The sequence below is a fragment of the Enhydra lutris genome, unplaced genomic scaffold, assembly GCF_002288905.1.
Source record: "Enhydra lutris kenyoni isolate GAN:26980312 unplaced genomic scaffold, ASM228890v2 scaffoldscaffold34, whole genome shotgun sequence".
Lineage (NCBI taxonomy): Eukaryota > Metazoa > Chordata > Mammalia > Carnivora > Mustelidae > Enhydra > Enhydra lutris.
Window position 1 is genome coordinate 19,811,678 of NW_019154118.1, and position 26,821 is coordinate 19,838,498.

The following is a 26,821-nucleotide window of genomic DNA, read 5'->3' on the forward strand; positions in this document are numbered from 1 at the left end:
GCATGGCTTGAAGGGATGTTCCGCTCAGGGTCTTGGGAGGTGAAATCATGGTTGTATGCCAGAGCTGGCTCTTTCTGCAGCAAAAGAGCCAACTGTGGATATCCCTTCCCAACTCTGTGCTCAGTGACATCCGGTTAGTAGCTTGAAATCAGCCATGATGGGAAGGTCGGCCCCACTTAGAAATCAGCAGATGCTACCGGTGAGGGCTCCTCCCACCAGCCGGCTACTGGATCTCGGCTACTGCACCACGGCCCTCTTGTTGAACCTCCAGGGCCTCACAGACACCTCCTATATGATAGCATTTATTCAACTATATTATGATTGTTTTTTTTTTAAATTAAGACTATTTATTTCCTTCCCTATTTCTTCCAGAATCCTGTGAATTCCCTGAGGGTAGAGCACTGTGCCTTATTCATCTTGGCATCTCCAGCAAAGAGCTCAGCACGTGGTGGTACTTGTTAAATATGTGAGAAGGATGGGAGAGAGGGAGAGAAGAAGGAACAGGTGGGCAGAAAAGAAGTTCGGTTTATGCAAGAAAGAGGACACCAGAAAGGACGAGCTTTTTCACAGCCACATCCAATATGCTGCTCTTTCGCCACCAACTCCCCAAGGATGGGCAGGGTCTTCAGAGCAAGACTGCTCTTATTTGGCGTGCTCCAGAACCAGCTAGAAAGCAGCCAAAGTATAAACGTGGGACACAGACACAGGGAGTTCATGCGTCTTTGATTTTCTCAGAGGGTGCCTCAGACTCAGGGGTGTCACAGTTACCTGGCGCAAGACGGGCCCCCCAAACTAGAGGAACATGGAATCACAGGTTTGCTGCTTCTTTCCATGCCTCTGACTACGTCAGCTGCAGGACATAGCTTCGACTGCAATGGCAGACAGGTAGTCTGACTCAGTGATCCATGTTGTCCTGGCCTTCTGCACAGATGATAGGTCTTGATGTCTTGCTCTGCCAGCTCTGGGCATCTTCCCTGATCTGTGGCTCAGTGCAGGACCCAGAACCTCTCCATGTAGGCCCATTTAGAACTTTTCTGTGGAGAGGTCGTGGTCAACCATAGCGGCCAGGAAGACAGGCTCAGGTCTACATGTCTGGATATTTTCAACCCAGTTGTGGACTTAAGATGGGACAAGGGCTTCGATCTGTTAGAACTTGCTTTATTTATTTACCTATTCATCTGCTCACTGTGTGGGGAATTGTGGCTGACACTGGGGAATACAAGAGAAGAAAAGTTCAAGGAACTTTTCAAGTTCAAGGTGATAGGTAAGACACACTAAGAATGCAATGAGATGAACACAAGCTACTTGGTGAGTCAACTGGGGACAATGGAAGCAAAAACAAGAGCCAGACTTGGGGTGGGCTGAGGAGAGGTTTTTCACAAATGGCATTTGTGCTGGGAAAAGACAGTCAATTAGGTGACAGCAGTGAGAGTGGAGTTCCTAGCAGAAGGAACGGGGTATGAAAGGGCTGGATGGTACCTTCTTTTATAAAACTGGGAAGCAGACAGAACCCTGGTTTCTACCTGAATCTGTTGTCTTCTGACTTGTAATTGTAATTGCCCAAATAAATGCTTCTTGCTTTAAAAAATAAATAAAGTCAAATCAAATAAAATTAGGGAGAAGATCATTCTAGACTCATAAGATGAGCGGATTAACAAACTCATGTTGCAGAGTGTTGAGGGGGGTGTAAAACAGAAAAGGGAAATATTGTATAAGTCTGTATAAGTGCCATTATTATAAAGCTGTCTCCAAATGGCCTGTAGCAATTATTCTAAAATGCACAACAGCTGTATTTGTCTCCCTTCTGCCATTGCTGAAATTTACACTGTCATTGCTCCAGGCGGAAGGCTTGGCACTAATAATAGGCTGGCTGACTATGGCTGGAGTGTGACAGACCTCTAGTTAGAGCCCTTAAAGACTGAGAGAGGAGTGGGACAATGAAAAGCACAGTGGAAACCCAAGTAGATGTAGTCAGAGCGCCGCCTTGTGGCAGCCACTGCACCCGCAGCCCCAGAGAACTCCAGCCAACCTCTGGTATGTTTTACTCCACAGTGCGCGCTTCCACAACTTGAGTCATGCCGTGCCTCTATTCACTAGTCTTCCTTCCTTGCTCTAAACATTCGTCTTCAGGGTCCCCAACATCATCCCGTCTAATTTATTTCTAATCTGCTGCAACTGCCAGCAAAGTCCTCCCTGCTTACCTCCTTACTCTTGCTTTTCCAAACTCTTGGTCCCTAGGAGCACCCAAGTTTCCCAAAGACTCAGTGACTTTCTAAGGGGTAACTTCCTTACTTTCTTCCTAAGCGTGGAAATAAGTAAAGCCTTGGTCCTCCACTTCTGAAAATTTGCAAACAGTATTACTAAAAACCATACAGAATTTTAATGTTAGGAAGCTCTGCCTTTTCTAGAATGTCATATAGGTAGAACCATACAGTATGTAGCCTTTTCAGAACCAGACCTATAAATACAGAGAACAAATGGATGGGTGGGGGATGAAGGGTTGGGCAAAACAGATGACAGGGAGTGGGAGATACAGGCTTCCAGATACGGAATGAATAGGTCATGGTATAAGGAATACAGCTAATGATGTTGTTAATGGTGAGGTATCAGGGCAGAGGGTAGCCAGACTTGTAGTGAACACAGCATAACGTATAGATTTCTTGCATCACTATGTAGTCCATGTGAAGCTAATGTAACACTATGTGTCACTACACTCAGAAAAATAAACCCATACATTTCCTCTAAGCACTGCGTTAGTGGCGTTGTACCAATTTTGATATGTTGTATATTCATTACTTTTCCTTTTCAATATTTTCTAATTTTTCTTGTGATGTTTCTTGCCCCATGGATTATTTAGAAGTTGTCTATTTTAAAATTTGGGATGTTTTTCTAGATATCGTACAGGTCTTCCTTGACTTATGACAGGGTTACAACCTCATAAACCTGTCACAAGTTGAAAATACCACTAAGTGGAAAATGCATGTAACACACCTAACCTCCCAAACATCATAGCTTTGCCTAGCTGACCCTATTAGAACACTTACATTAGGGGCGCCTGGGTGGTTCACTCAGTTGGGCGTCTGTTTTCGGCTCAGGTGGTGATCCCAGGGTCCTGGGATGGGGCCCCGCATCGGGCTCCCTGCTCGTCGGGAAGCCTGCTTCTCCCTCTCCCACTGCTTGTGTTCCCTGCTCGTTGTGTCTGTCAAATAACTAAAATCTTTAAAAAAAACACCCAAAAAAACACTTACATTAACCTATGGTAGGAGAATACCATCTAACACAAAGCCTGATTTATAATAAAGTATTTAATATCTCATGTAATTTATTGACTGATATATCAAAAGTGAAAACCAGAATGGTCGTATGGTACAAAATGATTCTAGGTGGACCAGTTATTGACCCTTGTGATCTGACGGGGAGCTGTGGCTCCCTGCTGCTGTCCAGCATCATAAGAGACAATCAGACTGCGTAGCACTAGCCCAGGAAAAGATCAAAATTCAAAGGACAGTTTCAAATGAATGTATATCACTTCCACAACACCATAAGGTTGAAAATCTTAAGCGGAATCATCAAAAGTTGGGGACCATATGTAATTTTAATTTTATTGTGGTCAAGGAACATATTCTATGATTGCAATAATTTTATTTCGATTCAGAGATGTTTCATGGGTTGGCATACAATTCTTGCAAAAGCACTAGGTATACTTGAAAAGAATGTGTATTCTGCTATTGCTGGTTCTAACATTCTGTGAATATCAATTAGATCAAGGTGGTCCAATAATGTTCAGATTACATTTTCATTGTTTTTTCTGTCTCTTGTTGGACCATCTCCTGTAGGGTGTTAAAATCTATTAATATTGTGGAATTGTCTGTTTCTTCTTTTTAGTCTTTGTTTTTACTTCACATATTTTTGAAGCTCTGTTATTAGGCACATACACATTTATGATTATTAGGTCTTCCTGATGAATCAACGCTTTTGCCACTACAAAATGACTCTCTTTGTTTCTGGTAGTACTTTGGTCATGGGTCTATTTTGTCCAATACTAATAACCACCCCAGGCTCTCTGTGCTGTTTACACGGTGTCTTTGGGCAGCTGTAACAGAATACCACAGACTGGGTCACTTATGAACAACAGAAACTTATTTCTCACAGTTTTAGAGGCTGGAATTCTAAGATCAGGGTGCCGGCATGGTCAAGTTCTGGTGAGGGATCTCTTCTGAGCTGCAGACTGCCAACTTCTTGTATCTCCACATAAGGGAAAGAGGACTTGGGAGCTTCCTGGGTCTCTTATAGGGTACGAGTTTCATCACGAGGGCTCCACCCTCATGACCTAATCACCCCTGTAAAGTCTCACCTCCTAATACCATCACACTGGGGGTTAAGGTTTTAATATATGAATCTGGGGGGACAGAAACATTCAGTCCATGGCGCATGGTGTATCTTCTCCTTCAGCCTGTGCATGTCTTTATATTTAAAGTGCATCTCTTGCATATGGTGTACGTGGATCTTCCTTTTTTGTTTTGTTAATTTCTGCTTTTTAATTGGAATATTTAATCCACTATTATTTAAAGTAGTTATTGATATGGTTAGATTTAAATCTCCCATTTTAATGTTTGTTTTCTATATTATTTTTTTATTCTTCCTTTTCTGCCTACTTTTGGATTTTTTGATTTTTAATATCCACGAAAGACTACCTATTAGCATTTTATTTTTTTAAAGATTTTATTTATTTATTTGAGAGAGAGAGAATGGAGAGACAACATGAGATGGGGGGAGGGTCAGAGGGAGAAGGGCAGGACTTGATCCTGGCACTCTAGGATCATGACCTGAGCCGAAGGCAGTCGCTCAACCAACTGAGCCACCCAGATGCCCTACCTATTAGCATTTTAGCTATACTTTTTGCACAATTTACTTAGTGGTCATGCTAGGAATTAAAATAAATATTTTTACTTCCTCACAGTCTTTTTAGTCTTTTACTGCACTTTCCCATAAAATGCAGTAATCCTGCAATCATTTGGTTCCATTCACCAGCCTTGCCGTTACTTATGTTCGTTGTCATAAGCATTACATCTAAACAGACACACACCACAAGCCAATGTCATAATTTTTCCCTTACACAATGCGTACCCTACAATAAAGCCAATTCAACGACTTGTTATTTTCAGATACTGAATGGTTAAGTTTGAAGTTTTTTCATTTTTGTTCTTATTTATATTTTATAATTACCTGTTGAGGTTTTTCTGTTTTCTCATTTATTATGAGTGTGTTTTCCTTTACTCCAAAGTATAGTTATCATAGATACTTCAATGTTCTTGTCTGATTAATTCTAACATCTTGATCTGGCCTGTCTTTTCCCTTAATAATGGGTCATATTTTCCTGGTTCTTTACATATCAAGTAATTTTGGATTGTATCCTGCATACTATGTTTTACTGAGACTCTGAATTCTGTTAGGTCTAAAGGGTAAAGAGAATGTGTGTGTGTGTGTGTGTGTGTGTGTGTGTGTGTGTGTGTGTGTGTAAAATCTTCCTCCAGGGAATGCTGATGTTTTTGTGCTTTAGAAGTGAATTCATTTGGTGAGACTCAAACCTCAAATGGTCTCACTTGGATGTAGGCAACAGCTCAGAGCTCATCTGCTTTCTTTTGTCCTTTTTGAGGTGTTTCATGTCTGTGGTAGAAGGGTAGCCAGGGACCTGAGTTGAATCCGCACAAAAACCTAGGGATCCTTTTCTCTACCTCTCTCCTTTTCACAATTCTCTCCTCACTCTTGGGTGAGTATATTTGGCCTAACCTCTAGTTCATGGTTCCTCAGGCCATAAGCCTGCTTGGTCTCCTATCAGCACTTCGGTCACCTCATGTCATGCTCTGACTATGGCCTGTTGCCTGAGTAAAGCTGCAAAACTGGGGCACACACCCGTTGTCAGTCCTTTCTTATGTGTTCTGACTCTGCTTTTTTTTTTTTTTTTTTTAAGATTTATTTATTTAGAGAGCATGAGCGTGGGGGTGGAGAGGGGTAGAGGAAGAGAGAGAGAATCATCAGCAGACTCCCTTCTGAGTGTGGTGGATCTCACGACGCTGAGATCATGACCTGAGCTAAAATCGAGAGTTGGGCACTTAACTGACTGAGCCACCCAGGCGCCCTCAGTGTTTCGTTTTGTTTTTCAAGTAGGCTCCATGCCCAGCATGGAGCCCAATGTGAGACCTGAATCCACAACCCCAAGGTCAAAACCTGAGCTGAGATCAAGAGTCAGACACCTCAGCTGACTGAGCCACCCAGGTGCCCCCAGATTTATGATAACCAACAGAGAGATTGCTAACTAATGAATGTATGTGAGTAGGAAAGCCAAAAGTTATGTCATAGCGTTTCCAGTACTGTTAAATACTGAGAATGAATTCCTAGCCAAGAAAAGAAACAAAAATGTCACGTCTGTTAAACTTTTGTTTCAAGAAGCCTCCCCCCAGGAAACTTTATAACCTATGCTGAACGTGTAGGCTTCCTTGTCACAGAGCTATAGAAAAGGGGCTTTTTATCCTATCCAGTTTGAGCAATGCAGATTTAGTTTTTTAAAAATCAAAACTTATTTGTCATTTCGTAATGTTGAAAATATTTTTATCATGATCTCCCCATGAGCTTATAACCAGATCACCGACCTACTCACTGTGATCAACTCAGTGTTGGTTTTGCCATTGTCCCATTCTCTTTGGTTTGCCAATGAAATGACTGATAATCAATAATTGTTGGGATCACTGTTATCTTTTCTCTAGAGTTGAGAATTCTCTACTTCCAATAACATGACTAATAATTTTACACGAAGTACTTCTCTAAATCTTTTTAACGCCTTGGTACTAGAGCACTCTGATTTGCCCAGACCAGCTCTCTGAAGGGCGTAGGGAATGCAGTACTTACCTGTACTCCTTAAAGCAAGTGACACCCCTCTAGGGTGCTGCAGCTCCTCAAAGAAATGGCTGAAGAGTCCAGATGGTCTGTTGGGCACCTTGTTCCTTTGGTTTTAAGTTTCTGGTTACTCTGAATAAGTAAAGGATACAATAAATATTACAACAAACAATTGTTTCAGAATTTTAATGTTCTTACCTTCAACATCCCAGGTCCAAAATTCTAAATGCTTTTCTCCCATGGGGACAGAAAACCTCATTCAACTTCTGCCCCCCTTGGCAGAGACCATCAAAGATTTTCTCTCCTTTTAACTCTACGGTGTCTCCAACTCTCCGGGGATGGCTCTCAGGCACCTCTAGGCTTAAATGCTACGGAAACTGGGTTACAAAACTGAAAAAGCTACAGTCCCTTAGGGGCATGGGACTCAAGGCAGTGATCCCATGCGCTTTCAATAGGGTGCCCGCTATTTCCCCTGGCTGTGTTCTTCTGAAACAGGTTAACCAGTTCTTGTTATCAGACTTGGTTAGAGATTTGCATTTGAGCTATACCTCAAAGACTTTGGGATTACTACGGTGTGATTCTTTAGGAATTGTTTATGTTCAAGATAAACTGTCAGTAAGATGACCATACAATTTATCATCCAAACCTAGAAGCTTGAGAAAGGAGAAGCTACTAATAACCGTGCTGGGAAAACAGGGGTAAACCTTAACCGCCCCAGGCAAACTGGGACCTGGTTACTCCTCTTAAAACTAGTTTTTGAGAGAGGGCCCAGTGTCCCATTGTCTTTGTCAACTCTGTACAAATGGCACCTCCTCAGAGAAATCTTTACAGGATCTTTTTTCTACTTAACCATCCAGAATCTTATTTTTTACCTTGGCCTATAGAAAGAAAGCTAGACTGCTTAGCTTAGAATAGTGGCTCTATCTTTATTAGTAGAAAAATCTTGGGCAAGGTATTTAACCATTCTTTGTTGGTTTCCTCATTTGTGAACGAGGTATTAATAATGACAGCACTTACTTCACAGCGCATTGTGAGGATGAGTTCATAAATGCGAAGCTCTCGTAACACCACCTAGCCTGTAAATGCTATTTATTTAATAAATAAATAAGTTATTACTTCCTCTAAAAATGTTCTCTTTTCTTCCAGAGTCAAGTCCCAGATCAGTAAAAACATTTGCATTTCAAGTTGGTATTAGTTACTCTTGCTGCATCTACTTTTTCAAATTCTGGTATTTTGAGGAGAAAGATTTTTCACTTCAGTGGTGTCCTGAGTGAAAAATTAAGTCACCTTAAGCTCCAATTTATGCTCCAGTATTTGCTGCATTATACAATTAGCTTTTATACATTTTATACATTATATATTATACATATTATAATTATATATATGCATATATAATGTGTATAAATATATACATATTACACATTTTATACAAGTATACATTTGCTTTTCCCGGGTAGCTTTCTGGCTTTTATCTTAAAGCAGGTTTCTGGTTTCTATAGGAGGCCCCAACTTTGACACAGGATATCTTTCCCCAAATCTAGAAGCCAAAAGGGAAAATGTTTTATAAAATGACTATCATTCGGTGTCACCTAAAATCTGGATTTTTGGCACACTTTGCATAAAATGGAATGGTAATATTTTTCATTTATCTTGAAGACAGTCAAATTATAATTTCTACTTATTAGGACAGAATGTTAAAATGCTGCCTCATGCATCACCCAACGTAAAAGAGTAATCTTTGTAAACTACAGAGACTGTGTTTTCTGTATTTTTGGAGGGCACAGAAATATTATTAAAGATTTCCTTTTGATCTTAATTTTAGAATAACGTTCTTTTAATGTTTTACGTACATAAAATGTATGTAAAGTGATATGACAAAGCCTCATATACCTACCACTTGATTTATGAAAACAGAGCATTACCAATTATCTGTAAGTTCCCCTATATACCCCTTCCCCTCTCCTCCCCTCCCCTTCCCTCAGAACTTTTAGTCCAAATTTTGTGTTCATAACATTTAGGGTCTTAATAGTAGTTTAGGCATGTGTTTAACTCCCTGGACTATATATTATTTGACAATTTTTGTAATTTGTACAAATGGAATCATATTGTATGCCATCTTCTGTAATTTGCTCTTTATAATATTATATTCATGAAATTCATCCTTGATATTGCATAGCTATAATTCATTCATTTTAACTACTATATATATTTCCATTGAATGACTACACAAAAAATTGATCAGTTTTACTGTTGATATATTTAGGTTGATTCCCATTTCATCTGCTATTAAAAGTGTTATGAACATTTTTGTACACATATCCTGGTAACGTTTAAGAATTTTTCTAGGATATTATTTGGGAAGTGCTGGCTGTAAGGCATACACAACTTTAAATTTTAGTACTTGATGTCAAACTGTTTTCCAAAGTGGTTGTGCTAATTTACACTACTCAACAATGTGTAGGTGTTCTCCCATGGCTCCATATTCTTGCCAACACTTGTTATTGTGGTATTTTAAAACTTTCATCCATTGTATGCATGACATGGCATCGTTGTAGTTTTCATTCCTGTGTTCCTGATCATTAGTGGGTTTAGAATCTTTTTATACACTTGAGTTTCCTATCTGTCAAGTGCCTACAGAGGTCTTTGGCTCTTTCTTCAAGTGCACGGTCTCTTTCGTAAGGGTTGTTCACCTAGTTTAGATCGGTGGTCCTCTACTAGAAGAGAATTTGCTATTTAGGAAACATTTAGCAATGCCTGGAGCCGTTTTTGATGATTACAGGCGGGGAGCGGAGCTCCTGGCATCTGGTAGGGAGAGACCAGAGACGATGCTAAACAGCCTACGATGCGCAGGACAGCTCCCAGAACAAGGAAGCATCTGCCCCAGTAAGGTACCAGTGCCAAGGTTTTGAAGTTTTGTTCTAGATACCAAAATGTTATCAGTTACATGTATGTGTTGCAAATATCTTCTCCCAGTTTGTGGGTATTTTCACTTTTTTAATGGTACCTTTGGATGAGAAATTCTTAATTTTAACATAATTGAAGTTATCAGTTTTTTTTTTTGTATGGACTATACTTTTTGCATCTGATTTAAGAAAGTGCCCCTGTCCTCAAAATCTATTCTCCAATTGAGTGTTTTAAAACTTTTTGATTTTGCTTTTTTACATTCAAGTCTTTAGTCAACCTAAAACTGATTTCTGTTTATGATGTAAGAGTCTAAAATTAATTTCTTATATGGAAAACGAGCTGTCTGAGCACCATTTGCTAAAAATCTGTCCTATGCCCACTGGTCTAGAGTGCTGTCAAAAATCAAGTTTGAAGAAATGGACTTAATCCTGGTTCTTCATTACCACATTTCAATCTGGAAGCTAAAGTTATTTTCTCCTTCTTATAAAAGGAAAACTGAATCCCAGGAGTTGAAGGCTTTTACGAATTCTGAAGAAAACTGATGTTAAGAGGGTTTGTTGTTGTTTTAGTGTTTGCTTATATTTTCCAGAGAAACAAAAAGAAGGGGACTGGGAGGTTATTATTTTGAATACCAAGGCCAATACCTCTAAAACGGAAATGAACTCACTCATTTTGTTGAAAGTTGTTTTGATTCCCCACAAACTACATTTGCTTACAGTACACATTTCAGGAAGGCTAGAAAAGCATTTACTTTTCAAATAGTCAAAGGGAGCCTTTTCTGAAACACTTTCTTAACACCTAGCACTTAACCTTGTATATCATCTAATTCTTTAATCTAGGGGTTATAACAGAAATATCCATATTCTTTTAAAAATAATGAGAAAGGCCATTTTCCTACTGCTAAGAAGCTAGCCCTTACATAAGGACATTTGTGACTCCATCATTCCCGGAAAGGAATCCATAACTCAAAGAACAACCATACTTGTCCATCAGCCTGAGCCTCCAGCTTTCAGATCCAACTGCTCCAAAGCCTGGGGCAAGCACTGCTCACAGAATGAGGCAGAGAAGAGAAGTATACACACCCTTCTTACCCTTTATTCTCTTCCTAATGCTTTCCCTTCATTGTCATTTATCCCACGCAAGCTCTGCCCAAGTACTCAACAGCACTGAAATGGGATGATTTTACTGTAATACAAACTACATTTTGGGTGTGAGGAAAATCAGAAGCAGAAATGTAAATTCACTGACTCAGAAAAAGTAACAGCACGGAGACAAAAAGTTTCCAGAGAAAGAAAAAAAATTCAATTTCTTCCTCAGGAAAATACTCTGAAAACTATTCCCTCTCTACATTATGTCAGTTACTTGCTATCGGTCCTTAACAATATTGTTTATTTTCCTGAACACTCCTGAAATTATTATCAACTAAGAATGTAATTATTCTGGAACCTTCATGTATGGGTTTTTAGGGGGAATAAGAAGGGATTTTCTGTGGTGACAGCCCATGGTCCATGACGTCCGCTTTGGATACTTGATCACCACGAAACTTGCCAACTGATGGCCAAGCACTGATGCAGACTGTTCATGAAACACCCCGGTTGGACGGAGTGTCTCCAGCTGATTACCATGTCCAAGATCAGGTGGTACTTAAACCCAAGGAGGCTAAGAGTATCTATCAGATCTAGAGCCCTCAAATTGATTTTATCAAATTTATTAGATCTGGAGTTCTGTTTAGAACCACATAGCAGAAAGACACTTAATCAGAATCCAGGGGTCTGTATTTATCAAATGGCCTGTATATATCTGTTTCAGAAATATGGGCATAGGTGGTCCCTGGTGGTCTTTTAAGGAAATTTTCGTGGAAAAGTTACAGGTTTCCACCCCGTTTACTAACATTAAATAAGCAATTTCCTAAAATGAGCGGGCAAAGACAAACAAGAGTTGCCCCACAGACATGGTAAAGACACACAGAAATAGCACTTTCTAGTAATTTAGATGTATTCAATGCCGCAAATAAGCCAGACTGAGAAATCAACTGGTTTTGCAGTGACCGCTGGGTTGAGACCATGCGCACAGCTCTGGATTACTCACCACAAAAAAAAAAAAAAAAAGAAAAGAAAGAAAAAAAAAAAGAAAAAAAAAGTCAAAGACATAAACATGAAAGTCCTGCAACCTACAACCACCGGACACACACACAGTCAGCCTGTTGAGGGTGGAAGATTCTGATCACTCTGCGGGTTACCTGTCAAGGAAAGGGGCGCCTCTGTGTCTCCAGGTAAGGAAGCAGCAGCTGCAGTCATGGCCCAGGCTCCCGAAACCAGCCAGGTCTCCTCCCAGGGGAGCCGCCCCTGCACTGTACCTGTTTCCTTGTGCCAAAAGCTATGCCCACATGCAGACTAGAAAGCCCTGCAGGTGAAACATCACAATCACACGGACAACAATGCCAGGAGCACAGGAAAGGTCACCCTCCATATGCAACTCACACCCAAGATGCCGCCAGGGGCCTGCACCGGGAAAATGGTAGAACCCTACCCCTAAAAGAGGCTCTTCCACACCGGGTCTCCGCATACACTGGGGACAGCCAAAAGGGTGCCAGCTGGATTGTCGTCGTGATACATGTGAATAAATGTGAAACATGGTTAGTAGTTAACATTTCCACCGAATTGTTGAAAATACAGTTTTGGGTGTGGCGGGGAGGGGGTGGGGGAGCCGCATCTTAGCTTTTAACATGCCGTCACAGCATCCAGCGCAAACTTAACCAAATAGGACAGAGCTGTGGTTGGAACTGCAGAAAACCGGAAATGGGACAACTCGGCAATTGCTGCCCGCCGGGCCCAGGGGTATCCGGGTACCACGCTGGGGTACCGTGCGTGGAAGGGCTGGTCCGTCTGGGGACAGACCGCAGCGCTCGGCCTCCGCCGGCCCTGGAAGACCCTGATGCTCTAATGGGGAGTCCTTCCTGTTCCCGGACTTCGAAGCGGCGGCGCGGCCAGGTGGGAAACCACCCCGCGCGCGGTCCCCACACGGGTTCCCAGGTGGAGGGCAGTTTGAGCTCTTCTGCGGGCAGGCGTGAGGCGGCAGCGAGTCCTACAGATGAGTGGGTTCTGAGGGCAGAGCGCCGAGAACTATACCGGGGAGCGCAGCGTCCGCACTTGCCAAGACCATTTCCCGGGCTCCCGCAGCTCTGAACGCGAACGCCGCGGGGCCGCGCAGCTGACCGTTAGCCGCGGGCGGGGCCTGGGGGTCATGTGATCCGCGCCGGGTCAGAGCGCGGCGTGCGCGGGAGCACGCAGAGCCGCTCGGCCCTCGGCCGCGCGCCTTGCGTGCGCGCGCGGGCCGGGGGCGGGGCGTGTGGGCGAGCCTCCGGCGCGCTCGGAGCGGAGGCGGGGCCCAAACGGGGCGGAGGGCGGGGCGGGGCCTCCTCCTCCTCTTTCTCCTCCTCCGCCTCCACCTCCTCCTTCTTCTGCGAGGCTGGGCTGGCGGCGGCGGCGGCGGCGGGAGCCGGATGACCCGCGGAGGGGCGCCTCGGCCATGACTGCGGAGCTACACCAGGACGACGCGGCCCGAGCAGCCGACCGACACGGCTCGGTGGGCCCCGCGGCGGCGAGCGAGGGCCGGGGGTGGCTCGGGGTCCCGGGCGGGGAGGGGGCTGCGGGGCGTGAGCTGGAGCGGCGCGGGCCCCGGGCAGGCCTGCGGGGCTGTGGGGCTGCGGGGCGCGGGGCGGACGGGGGCTGCGGAGAGCACCGGCGGCCGGCTGGGCGGGGGCGAGGGCGGTGCACCCGGGGGGTGGGGGGCGCTAGGTCTTTGCAAGGCTTGGGTCGGGGGCGAGCTGAAGTTTGGGGGGAGTCGGTGTTTTGGAGAACCAGCTATAAAGGGCAGGACGTGGGGTTGTGTACATCAGGGATCTTTAGGGGGAGCGCTCCTGGGCCCTGACCTGGGTGAGAAACTTCTCAAGAGGGCCGCTAAGGTGGTTTTTAGTCCCTTTTCTGGCAGTACTGTTTTCAAGTGTCTGAAGCAGACCGAACTTACCTGACTTAAAGCAGGGATTGATGAACACCGTGTGGAAGACCAGGGGTCCTGGTTACCACTCCCTCCCTTCCCTTACCCCAGCAGCCCCCTTCTTTTTTCTTTTCTTTCTTTTTTAAATAAACTGAGAGCAGCCTGCCCGGTGCATTCATCAGTAGATTTTTAAGGAGGGAGGAGGAACAGCGCGGTGAATAGAAGGTATTCTCGTAAATGCGTTCCTGTTCCTATTATCTCAGAAGATTGAAATCGATACAAGGATTTCTGGGCTGAGTTGGTGAGAGCGGAACACTGGTTTGGGAGAAATCAAAAGGCTGATAATGCCGTGTGTAGAAACTTGGTTAAGTGGGCAATTCGAGAACGTCTTCTAATGTTACTTTGGAAAGTTATAACTTCACACCCCCTCCTCCCCCCTCCCCTGCTGTGCTTTTTCGAGACCGAATGGGAGACCTGTGCCAAGTATTCCAGTGAGAGTCTGGAAATGAGGAATTTCATAAAAATATTGACAATGCAGAGCTGTCAGCTACTTCCACGTGGGAAACCTTTTGTGCCTGTGTATTCTTTTTGTGCACACAGGAGACCCGTGGGGTGTAGTGAACCCATTTCCTTTTTAATGTCCTCCAGGTCCTGGGCTCCAAAATGAAAGTAACATGGATGGTCCTTCACGTGCTGCTGATTTCTAATGGGGATGCTCTTGTTCGGTGTCCGCAAATACCTAATGGTCTCTGAGTCAGGATTTTCTCTGGTTTCACAGGTCATTTCTATTTGTTTTTAGGACAGTGACTTCAGAACAGGTGGGGAAAAAATCGGAGTTTTGAGATAGTTGCGTTGGTTTAGAGAAGAGGCTATTTTAAGGGAGAGTAGGTCATATTTAAATATGTTGGGGGACCACGTGCCTGGTCATCAGCGGCATCTTCGTTTACCTCTGCCACAGTTTGAGCACTCTCTCTCAGCACTCGGGGTTTGTATGTGAGGTGTTTGATGAGCACTTGTATGTAAGTCATAGCTATTTTGGGAAGACTTGGAACTCGGCTTGGCTGTGGCTGGCCCGAGTACCCTGACTCTTGGCCACCTGCGGAGTGATGACATTCGCTGTTCTTCCTGGTGATTCGCCCCGTACAGACAGCCTGATAAGCTTGGAATTCTTGATAATGTTTGCCCCTTTTGTTTTTGCTAATGAAAATGCTTGAAATTAGCAGGCTAGGTTGAAGGAATCTTATCGAGGGAAAGTACCGTTTGCATCTCAGAGGAAGGATTTTAGTAATTTCCCCATCTTGATGAGTTTCATGTTAGAATGGACTCTATTTTGGATTCTCGGAGGCACTCTGCGTTTCCCTTAAAGGGTCTTCAGTTCCGGTTGAGAAGAGCTATCCGTCCAGGAAGCTATTTAAAACCTAGAATGCAGCCCTTCCCTTATTGGTCAGTGGTGCATGGGGACACACAGAACCCTTTATAGCCTCCCAAGAATTTTAGTGAGAAAAATGCAGCACCTTTGGAATATGTTCTCTAGAGTCTGAAAGAGGATACTTTGTGATGTTGCTTAACACCCCAGACTGCCCACTGGTAATTCGAACATCTACAGAGATTTCTTAACAGACAGATTTCTGTGTTTTAATCAGTTCTTGACTTAGATTAAAACAACAACAACAACAACAACAAAAAAACAACCAGCAGCAACATTTACTGTTACTGTAGGATAAACAACTTGAAGTCAGGTTGGTTCTTACAAACCTGTCCTCCTTGGCAACGGCACGAGGATTCATCACATGCTCCTGACGCTGCCTGGAGCCCTATGAAAACCTGCCAGTTTTAGTGAAAATTTAATGTCCTTTTTGCTTTCTCTTGATTTATAGGCTTTTCATTCGCATTTACCTTGTCTCGTTAGTTGTGATTTTCGGAACACCAGCCCGTTAGCACTGGGTTGGCTCTCACAACTTTAATGTCTCTTCAGCTACAGATAGTTTCTGCTCACACAATGAGTACAATATTTGTAAAAAGCAGTGACAAGTAGCGCCTTGCCAGGCAAGATCTTCCCATGTGTTATATTTCCTTGAAGGAATGTAAGTGGTAGCCAAGTGAAGCAGATGTTTTTTAAGGAAAATAATGGTGCTGGTAGTAGCAGGAGCTGACGTTAATTGAACATGTAGTATATGCCCGACCCTGTGCTCAGAACTTAACCTGTATTATCTCGGGACTTAGAGATGCTCCGTGAAGTTTTCATATAGGAAGACTTACATTTATTAAACAGTTTGCCCAAGATCACCCACCTAGCAAATGGCACAGCCAGGATAGAACTCAAGAAATTCTGAGTCTAAGAGCCCAAGATAGCTTTGATCCTACTTCTGAGTCAGTGGACCCGTTGTCTTAGGTCAGAACCTTTCTTTTACCCTCCAGAACTCTCCTGATGTTTTAAACTCAATCTTCCCTTCATTCTTTCTAAATATATAGCTTCTACTTGGCTGAGCCTGCTGCTATCAAAAGAGATGGGGGGTGTTTGTTTTTGTTTCTATAAGGAGATGTCTTATTTTTTTTGCTCTTTGTGTTTCCTCTTCATTATCTCTTTTCTCTTGGTGTAAGAGGTACCACCCTTCCCTTCTTCCTTCATTTCTTAGAGATGAATCTCGATCCGTGGTGTCTGGAGAGCTTTTTGATGGGGATTGCTGGAGGAGGATGTACTGGCCTCAGTGGGTGGAAGCCAGGAATGCTGCTGAACGTTCTGTGATGTACAGGACAGCCCCCAAAACAAAGAGTTATCTGGCCCCAAATGTCAGTAATGCTGAGCTCAAGAAACTCTGAGCTAAGTGATGCCCCTCCTTGCCCTTCTAAGTTATCTCACATTTCCTTTATTCTAGCCTAAGCCCCAGACACCTTCGTTGTCAGTGGGCTAGCAGTCCGTGGGCCAGCAGCCTCTGCATCCCCCAGGAGTTTGTTGGAAATGTAGAGATTTGGGTGTGCTGAGCCAGCTCGGGCTGCCTGTCCGTCTGACTGTGTACATCTCTTCCCAACCCTGCGTCCGGGGGCCTCTTGTTGGTAGCTTGAAATTGTCACCGTGGGAGTATTTATACCAGGGACCTAAACAGGCTCCACAAACCAATGCACCTAGACCTATTGAATCGCAGCTTGCCTTTGGATGACATCTCTGGGTGATGACTTTGAGACGCTCTTTCCTATTGTGCAGAATTCCCACCTTCCATTTAGCTATGCACGTGTCCCCAGTCCTCCAGCAAAACAGCAATGACATTGACTTCTGCCCTATCCAGTGATTGAACTTGTCCAGTCCCTTACTTCAGTTTTGTTTACTTTTCGACCAGAGTTTCTAAGTCCACCTGTTTCTTTCCTTAAGCGTTTTCTCAATTATATTGTAATTTCAACCCACTGTGGAAAACTTGGAAATCAGACCCTTGCAAGATCTGCTTTTGGGTGATAGGAGGCGCAGCCCTCTGGTCCGAGGCATATGGATTCCCAGACTGCCCTGCAGAGCTGTTGGTGGCAGCAGGCCTCAGGACAAGCATCCAGTTAGGAGACAGCTGTGGGGGACCAGTCTAGGCTCCCACGAGAAAGAGGTCTGATTGCCCAGAGGCATGCAGAGAGGCTGACCAGGCACCAGAAGGTTAGATCGTAGGGCAGTGACTGTATGGGATCAGCATTCCCCAGGCCACCCAAGGAGAGCCTTGCCAATAGTAGGCTTTTAGTATTTGTCTCTTGGGAATGAAACTGATCTCTCCGAGGCGACCAGTGACTAACCACCTTCTGGTGAACTCTGTGGCCTTACAGAAGTAATTCTTTTGGCCATTCCTCCTTGGTTATTCAAGTACCAACTCAAGCCCCTTTCTCCTGCTTTTGTATGTGATGATTCCTCATTGCCACTGTTTGGTTGATGTTTATTTTGGCATTTGACTTTATTCCTACTTACTATCAATTGTTCTGCTTTTTCTTAAAAACTAAAAAAACAAAACAACAACTTTCTTAGGAAAATTAGTCTTGGAAAATATGTTTGAGTTTCTTGTCTTCATCTTACAATTTTAAAATCTTATGACTCGAGGGTATAGAAGGAGTTCTTAGACAGTGACCTGTTACTACGCTCACTGTACAACTGCCTTACTTCCCAAACTCTCTCCCTTGGAACATTTGGAACCTGTATTATTCCGGTTCTTCTACCTTTCTTCTCCTTGAGGGGCTAACCTGTTAGCTTTCCTGGCTGTTAATGTTCCTTTTACTAACTTCATCCAAGTCTGCATTTTGAACCACGACTTGCCAATGACTCCTCCTCTATTTGCAAATGCTGTTTAAACAGTGGTACTTGCATATCTGTGTCCTTGGCTCTAGCCCTGTGCTGCATAGGGACTTCTGCCACAGGCATTGGAACAGCTACCTGCTCTAATAGTATTTGCCACATGCCAGTTATGGCCTGAAGCACTTCTCTGTGCTTTCTGTATATTTACAGTTATGCAAGGTGTTAAGTTATTATGTCTTATGACTGATGAGGACACTGAGATTCAGCTCTTAATATAGCTTATAAGGGCCTAACAATGAGATTTGAAGGTGAAGTCTCTTGGCCTGCATGTTGCCGATGGGAAATGTGGCTTACTTAAGCTCAAATGCTAAGTAGCAGGGCTGGGACCTCAAGCCACTCCCCCTTTCTTCCTGGAACGCGTGCCTTTCTAAAACCAGACTTTTTTCAGTGGCCTGGGTGGCTCAGTCTGTTAAGCATCTGCCTTTGGCTCAGGTGTGATCCCAGGGTCCTGGGATCCGGCCCTGCATGGGGCTCCCTGCTCAGCAGAGAACCTGCTTCCACCTCTCCCTCTGCTCTCTCTCCCCTCATGTTTGTTCTTTCTCTCCCTCTCTCTTTTAAATAAATAAAATGTTAAAAGAAAATAAGTAAAACCAAACTTTTCAGCTGCCACGTGACGTATGACGTGCTTTGTTGTATGTTCTCATGGAACCCACAGAGCCACCTTGTGAAGTAAAATTTAGTGTGAGGAGGAAGTAGGAGTTGCAGAGTGGCACAGCTAGTAAGTGGTCACACCGAAACCATCACATGGGTAGTGTTCTCCCAACATCTAGACGAGTTTTGCTGGATGGGCAGGTCACAGCGTCTGACATTTCTTTTTTTTTTTTTTTTTTTCCGTTTTACTAACAAATCTTGTATGCATTATTTCATCTGAGGGTCGTACCCGCTGCCACCAAAGCTTACAGTTTACTTTATTTTCCAAATGTGGAAACTGAAGCCCTGGAAAGTTGAGATTTACTCCGAGGCTAACGTGTGGTGGGATCTGCACTGTGGAGCACTATTCCCACTATCCAGGCTTTCTACCTGCAAAGGGAGGTCAGAATACCAGAAAGACAAAGCCAAGTTAACCATCCGCACGAGTAGGGGTGCCTGGGTGGCTCAGTGGGTTAAGCATCCAACCATTGGTTTTGGCTCAGGTGTCCCAGGATCCAGCCCCACGTCGGACCCTGTGCTCAGTGGGGAGCCTGCTTGAGGATTCTCTCTCTCCGTCTCGAATAGTGCTGCTGTGAACATTCGTGTACAAACATTTGCATACCTGTTTCCAGCTCTTTGGGGTATATTCCTAGAAGTAGAATTGCTGAGTCATATGGTAATTCTCTCTTTAACTTTTTGGGGAACTGCTGAACTGTTTTCCACAGCAGGTGCACCATTTTACATTCCCACCAGTAATGCACAAGGGTTTTAATTTCTCCACCTCCATCCTCTCCAAACACTTGTTATTTTCCATTTTTGTTTTGTTTCGTTTTATAGCAGCTATCCTCATGTGTGTGAAGGGGTATCTCATTATAATTTTGATTTGCATTTTCCAAATGGCTCTTGTTGAGCATCTTTTCATATGCTTATTGGCATCGTCTTTGGAGAAATGTCTGTTCATGTCCTTTGCCCATTTTTGAATTGCATTTGTTTGTCTTCGGTTGTTTGAATTGTAAGAGTTGTAATATAATCTGGATACTAGAGCTTTATCAGATATATGATTTGGAAATATTTCTCCCATCCTATAGGTTGTCATTTCATTTCCTTGATGTTATTTTTTGGATACACAAAAGTTTCTAATTGTGGTGAAGTCCTGCTTACTATTTGTTTCTGTTGCTCATGCTTTTGGTGCCATATCTAAGAATCCATCGCCAAATCCAAGCTAAAGATTTGCCTCTATGATTTCTTTTAAAAGAAAGAAATTTTAAAAAGAATTTTTTAATTTTAAAAAGAATTTTAAAAAGAAAAATTTTAAAAAGAAAAAAATTTTAAAAGAAATCATAGAGGCACCTGGGTGGCTCAGTCAGTTAAGTGTCTGCCCTTGGCTCAGATCATGAAACCAGTGTCCTGGGATCGAGCCCCACATTGGGCACATTGTTCATCAGGGAGTCTGCCTCTCCCTCTGCCCCTCCCCCAGCTCATGCTCTCTCTCCCTTTCTCTCGCTTTCTCAAATAAATAAAATCTTAAAAAAAAAAAAGTTTTGTCGTTTTAGCTCACATATTTAGGTTATTGATCCATTTTGGGTTAGTTTCTGTGTAGAGGTAGGGGTCCAAGTTGATTCTTTTGCACGTGAATGTCTACTTGTCCCAGCATCAGAAGAGACTGACTTTTCCCTATCAAATGGTCTTGGCACCATTGTCAGAGATTGATTGACCATACATTATAGATTTTTCTAAATTCTCAATTCTAATTCTGTCCTTGTCTGTCCTTGTGCAGTATTCCACTGGCAGGATTACGATAGCTTTTTTTTAACTTTTGAAATCCAGAAGTGTAAGTCTTCCAACTTTGTTCTTTTTCAATATTGTTTTGGTTAGTCAGGGCCTATTGAAATTCCTTAGAGTTTGAGGATCAGCTTTTCCATTTCTGCAAAAATAGTTGTTGGAATTTTGACAGATTGCATTGAATTTGTAGGTCACTTTGGGTATAATAATAGTAGGTCTTTTGTCATGGTTAATTTTGTGTGTCAATCAGATTGGGCCCTGAGGTGCCCAGATATTTGGTCCAGTGTTATTCTAGGTATGTCTGTAAAGGTGCTTCTGAATAAGATTTGAATTGTAGACTGAATAAAGCAGATGGCCCTCCCTAATGCCTGTGGACTTCATGCCCTCAACTGAAAACCTGAATAGAACAAAAAGGCTGAGTAAGAGGGAATATCACCTACCTGACTGTTCAGCTGGGCCATTGGTCTTCTCCTCCCCTCAGACTGGAACTACATGTCCAGCTCTCCTGGGTTTGCAACTTGTCAGCTGAAGAGCTCAGGGCTTACACCCTCCGCAATGCAAGAGCCCATTTCTTACAACAAATTACTTCTCCCCTACCACCTAGACAGGAAACTAGGAATACAGGGTTCATTTACACACACACACACACACACACACACACACACACACACCCTGTTGTTCTTTTCTCTGGAGAACCTTGACTAATCCAGTCTTCCAGTCCATCAACTTGATTATCTTTCCATTTATTTAGGTTTCCTTTAGCTTTTTTTCTCAGTGTTTCATGCTTTCCAGAGTTCAAGTCTTGGTTAAATTTATTCCTAGGTATTTTATTTTTCCGGATACTATGATAAATGGAACTTTAAAAAAATTTTCCTTTTCAGATCGTACATTGCTGCTGTATAAAAACAGCTGATTTTCGCCTGTTGATTTTGTATCAACATCGCTGGATGTGTTTATCAGCTCTAGTGACTCTTGTAGATTCTTTGGAGTTGTATATATCCTGTCATCTGTGAAGAGAGCTAGTTGTACTTTTTCCTTTCTAATTCGGATACCTTTTTACTTTACTTGCCTGATTATTCTGGCCGGGACTTCGGGGACACCACTGACTAGCATCGCTGAAGGTGGGCATCCTTGGTTGGTTCCTGATTTTAGGGGGGTGGCGTTTGGTCTTTCACTGTTGAGTATGCCGCTCACTATGAGTTTTCTTTTTTTTGTTTTTAAGATTTTATTTATTTATTTGACAGAGATCACAAGCAGGCAGAGAGGCAGGCAGAGAGAGAGGAGGAAGCAGGCTCCCTGCTGAACGAGAGCCCAATGTGGGACTCTATCCCAGAACCCTGGGATCATGACCTGAGCTGAAGGCAAAGGCTTAACCCACTGAGCCACCCAGGCGCCCTCATTTTTTTTTTTTTTTTAAATAAAGGCACTTTATCATGTTGAAATTCTCTTCTGTTCCTAGTTTTCTGATTGTTTTCATCATGAAAAGGTGTTTCATCAAATGCTTTTCCTACTTCAGTCAAGGTGATCAGGTGTTTTACCCTTCACTCTGGTAGTGTGGTGTATTACACTGGTTGGTTTTCTTGCTGGTGACTTTTTATGTCCTTGCCAGCAGCATTCTCTCAGGCATCCAGTTTTGAATATTTGACTAAGCCTCATTTTTTCCATCTCTGAGATGTTTGCTGTATGTCCTGCCTTTTCAGTTCTCCTCTCGGCCCCCTCCCTGTCTCATCACACCTGTGTATTTGGTACTCCTCTAACTCACGGGTAAGCTTTCTTTCCCTAGTCTCAGCTCCCTTTGAACTGACTGTTCACATGTGCTGGATTAATCCCCTTAGAGCACCATTATTTTCCCTCATATTTATGCTCTGCTGAGGGACCTGTGATGATTTCCCATTGTTCATCAGATTAAGTCCAAACTCATACTGACATTTAGAACCTTTCCTAATCCAGTCCCTCACCACTATCATGTCCTGCTTATTTATCACAAATAGAAACTGCACCCTGAGTCCCGCCTAACAACTTTTAATTTTACTGTTAGTTTTGTAACACTATAAGCATGTAAATTTGATTTCCTGTATCTTTGCCCTTATCTTTCTGGTTTCTCAGCCTTTGAATTTTTGCGAAAAATGGCATTTTCTCTGATTTGTGAAGATGCATTCCATATGTCCTTATTGTAAAAGCTTCCCGGCCTCCTTTCTTGGATTTGGCTGGGGCGTGTATTCAAAGAAATGAGAGTGTTGTCTTAGTGAGTTCCACAGTATGAAAAAGGCAAGAACACAATGTTTCACACAATGTTTCACACAATGTTTCATGAACACGATGTTCAGTATGAAAAGATATATTCATATGCATAGGCCGCTTCTGGAAAGATATATTGGAAACTATTAATAGTGGTTACTCCTGGGAAGTGGGACTGGGTTGGACAGAAGAGAGAAATTCCTTTTCACTCTGTATCCTTCTGTGCTGTTGGAATTGCTCAGTGCATTTGAAAAAAAGAGATGAGAAACAATGATTAATTCCTTTTTTTTTTTTCCTGGCTTTTAATTCCAGTTTCAACCCCTTCTATACCATATAAGAGTGACTACATCTTAAAAGCTTTCAATGTTTTTTAAAAACTTTGGGCCAGTTGATGAACTGGAACAATCCTTTTCTCCATGAACCTACTTTTTGCGTCATTACAGTGAGTTGTCAGTAACCCTATTTCAGGCATTTTAGTTTTACCCACCAAAAACTACTGTCTGTCATTTTTTAGGGAGTCCTGTCCTTATGGCATAGTGTGGGTAAACCTGAGTTTGGAATAAACATGGATTTGTTCCTGGAAAGAAAACCAAGAAAGGACGAGGGACTTCCATGGCCAGGTCCTTGTTTTGTGGAAGGTGGGAGGGTCCGTCCGTGGGAGGCTCTGAATGCATTTGAGACCCTGATGTCTAGACTGGATTTCTGGAGTTGCTGCTATAGATTTCCTTTGATTCCTAAAGCTCTTCTTTTGCTTTCCTTGGGCATTGAAGCTGCTTCTTAAGATCGGAAAAGCCGATCTTTAATTTTGGAGGGAATTCTATTGGGCGCACTTACAAAGAACTTTGGTACTTCTTTGGAGTAAAAGAACGTTTATCAACTATTCACTTAGTTTCAAATTTAGAAATGTCTTTGGAAGAATAGACAGTTGAGATCAGGAAATGTGTGCGTCAAAATGATACAGCATCCCTGTTTGAAGGAATAGGACAGTCCAGAAAGCTCCACACCACAATGCCAAAATAGGTGTTTTAAAGATAAAACTCTTAATTAGTAATCTCACAGATTTGCCTCATCTGATCAAAGGAGTTTGATTTTAGTTGCAGTAGGATTTGACCAGTTAGTGTTTATTATAAAAACTCGATTACCTTAATGTTTTTGTCATGTGACTAGTCCTGTTCCCTGCTTATTGGGGGAGGAAGGACGGTCTTTGCTTTAAGAGAAGTGGACTAGATTGGACCAAAGTCACCGAGTAGCTGAGGTCAGAAAGCTTGGGTTTCTTCTTTCTATAGATTTGTGTGTACCTGTCTGTCTTCACTGCCTGTGGGCATTTAGAAAAGAGAGTGCTTTTTGTTTTATGAAAACAATGTGAATTTAGCCAAGGAAATGCAAACTTGTTGGCTCTTGCCAGTTATTTGAGTTCATTATGCCTGGTGCATAGGGTTTGTCTTGTCTCACACTGGGTGTGTACTCCGTATAGAGAGCCTCGTCGTTATGGTGAAGTTAATATTTAAATCAGCTTCCTGTGAAGTGCCCGGAAAAACTGAGTTAGTAATACATTAGGACTCTAATAAGCTTAATATGTCTGTTACAGTAAAATGAATACTTAACATAGAGCACTTTTTAGGATTTGGGTTGAAGGTACCACAGAACATAGGTTTGGCTAAACATTCACGAGAGTGAAGTGTGTCAGCATGGCTTAATCCTTGTGAAATGTATTCGGGCTTATAATAGTTATCTTTGATTTGTCTTTTTGAAGAGAGATTTTCTTTATTTGAGAGGGAGGAGAGAGAGAAAGAGAGCATGTGAGAATGCATGGGCATGCTAGCAGGGGGAAGGGGAGAGAGGGAGAGAACCCCAGGCCAACTCCAAGCTGAGTGCGGAGCCCGATGCAGGGCTCCAGCTCCCGACCCCGAGATCATGACCCGAGCCAAAGTCAGGAGTTGACACTTAACCGACTGAGCCACCCAGGTGTCCCTGATTTCTTTTAATTCAAGACATTTGATGACAAAATGGGTTTTGTAAGCTCTAGTTTCCTGATCTGCGTGATGATGATGATGATTCCTACCTCTTAGGGCTGTTGGAAGGATTACAGGGATACAGGGGCAACTGAGGTTCCTGTAACAAAGAAGGTGTTTATGGTCCCAACTGTTGCCAGCACTGTCCTTTAGATAAGATAGTATGTTGTATGATTCTTGCTTTATGTGGGCAAGAATTTCATATTTGAAACAACTAGAGAGCCATATGATGAGAAATACCAGGTAAAGACGGGGGAGTCCCTTTCCATCACAAGCTCATTCGTTCCCTCAATATGGGAGTTTAGAAGGGGAGAGAGTAGCGTGGACCAGAGTTCTTGGGGTCAACTTTAAGGAGGAGGTAAGATGAATATAGCCCTTGAGTGCAGGTTGCCAGAATGTAGGAGGCATTTCTGGAAGTAGTAAAAGTAACACCTGAAGGCATGACAGAGGCTGTATTTGTGAGGTAGGGAACCAGTAGGAGTAAAGGTTGAGCAGGTTAAATGTAGAATCAGTTAATGGTCTTTGAATAGCAAGATCGGGTTGGATTTGAATTAAGATGTAGAATATTATTCTTGGAGTTGTACAAAATGATTTTACATAGTTGTCATCTGTGCCCAGTAGCTTTTAAACAAGAGACACTTAGAGTTTATTTTCTTTCCCTGTGTGTATTCTAGATGTATTAATGTTTCACTGCTTCTCTATTACTAAGTGGCGAAAGGGGAGTGGAGCTTTAATCCACAGACAAATGTAATGATTGGTGAATTGTTTACCATTTGAATACCTAGTTCATTGATTCATATTTATTTGGCATTATGAGATCTCTGAAACTGAGATGCTCCTTACATCGACGGCCTCCAGGTAGCAGAGGTGATGTCCTTAATCACTGTCCGCACATGTATGGGCTTGGTCTTAGCTGTTCCTACTGTCATGACAGTTGAGTTATACGTACTGTTGGTGCCACGTGGTTAGTTTCCTTTCCACTTTAAAAGTCACACTGTGGGGTGCCTGGGTGGCTCAGTGCGTTAAAGCCTCTGCCTTCGGCTCAGGTCGTGATCTCAGGGTCCTGGGATCGAGCCCCGCATCGGGCTCTCTGCCCGCGGGGAGCCTGCTTCCCCCTCTCTCTCTGCCTGCCTCTCTGCCTACTTGTGATTTCTGACTGTCAAATAAATAAAATCTTTAAAAAATAATTAAAAAAAATAAAAGATCACACTGTGATTCGACATTTAAGTGGGAAAAAAGCAAGTGGGTGAAGAAAGGACTAGAGCAGAACAGCAGGGTATAAGTTTGATTTAAAGTGAGGCAAAATATTCGTCACTGGAGGAATGAGCTCAGTTTCAGATTTTCCTGCAAAGCTACAGTCCAGTGTTTCGGGGCCCAAGCAAGGAAGACAGCCTAGGTGTATTAGGTTTTGTTACCTAGAAACGTGCAAAAGAACTGCTTGTCACATGCTAGGCAGGGCACCTGGTAAAACTGCTGAAGTTCTCCACATAAATAAGAAATTGTGAAGCTGCGGGAAGCTGGTGTGACCCATTCACATGTCTCCTGGACTGTTGTGTCGTCCTGACTGACATGCCATCCTGTCCTAGTTTAAGTGAGCAGCAGTGTTTCTCCTCAGTGGCACACCTAAGTGTGTTCCTTACGAGTAATGGCCCTTAGATTCAGTCAGAATAGCGTTTTCCTCAGGTACAGTCCTTTCCTGACGGTGGCTGCTTTGGAACTGACCACACCGCGATGTCATCATGGTCGTGGTTGTGATCAGAGGGGTCTTGGGAAGTTGCGGAGACCAAGATCAAAACATAGGGAGAAAGTAATTGCCTGGTTTCTCGTGAAGTAGGTACTCTTGCCTGTGTTCCTCGTCTTCTCAGGTACAGCCTGGCGTAGAGTGGAGTGTAGACTCTGCAGGGAGGTGGCCCTTCGGTAGCCATAGCCTTGTGTAAGTGCCTTGACCTCCCATGCCTGCACTCTGTCGTTCGGGCCTAGCACGGAGCCCGGCTTTGTTACAAAGGCGAAATTAGCTTATACAAATGTTTCTAACAACACCTGGCTG

At 43.1% G+C, this 26,821-nt stretch overlaps 2 protein-coding genes across 3 annotated transcripts in view; one reads left to right on the forward strand and one right to left on the reverse strand.

Annotated features, from left to right (window-relative positions):
- Positions 1-12,118, reverse strand: part of LOC111153895 (5-hydroxytryptamine receptor 3B) — a 45,529-nt gene extending 33,411 nt beyond the window's left edge. The window contains exons 1-2 of one of the 2 annotated variants that reach the window (XM_022513195.1): positions 12,038-12,118; positions 6,907-7,026 (exon numbers count right to left, since the gene is read on the reverse strand). The gene's annotated coding sequence lies outside the window, so the exon portion shown is untranslated. Of the gene's footprint in view, positions 1-6,906; positions 7,027-12,037 lie in introns of those variants that run through there. The other variant, XM_022513196.1, reaches the window with a different exon arrangement.
- A 1,166-nt stretch (positions 12,119-13,284) lies between these two features.
- LOC111153880 (ubiquitin specific peptidase 28) overlaps positions 13,285-26,821 on the forward strand; it is a 59,177-nt gene continuing 45,640 nt past the window's right edge. The window contains exon 1 of the mRNA XM_022513158.1: positions 13,285-13,383. Coding sequence (XP_022368866.1) covers positions 13,327-13,383 — 57 coding nt within the window. The 5' untranslated portion in view covers positions 13,285-13,326. The remainder of the gene's footprint in view (positions 13,384-26,821) is intronic.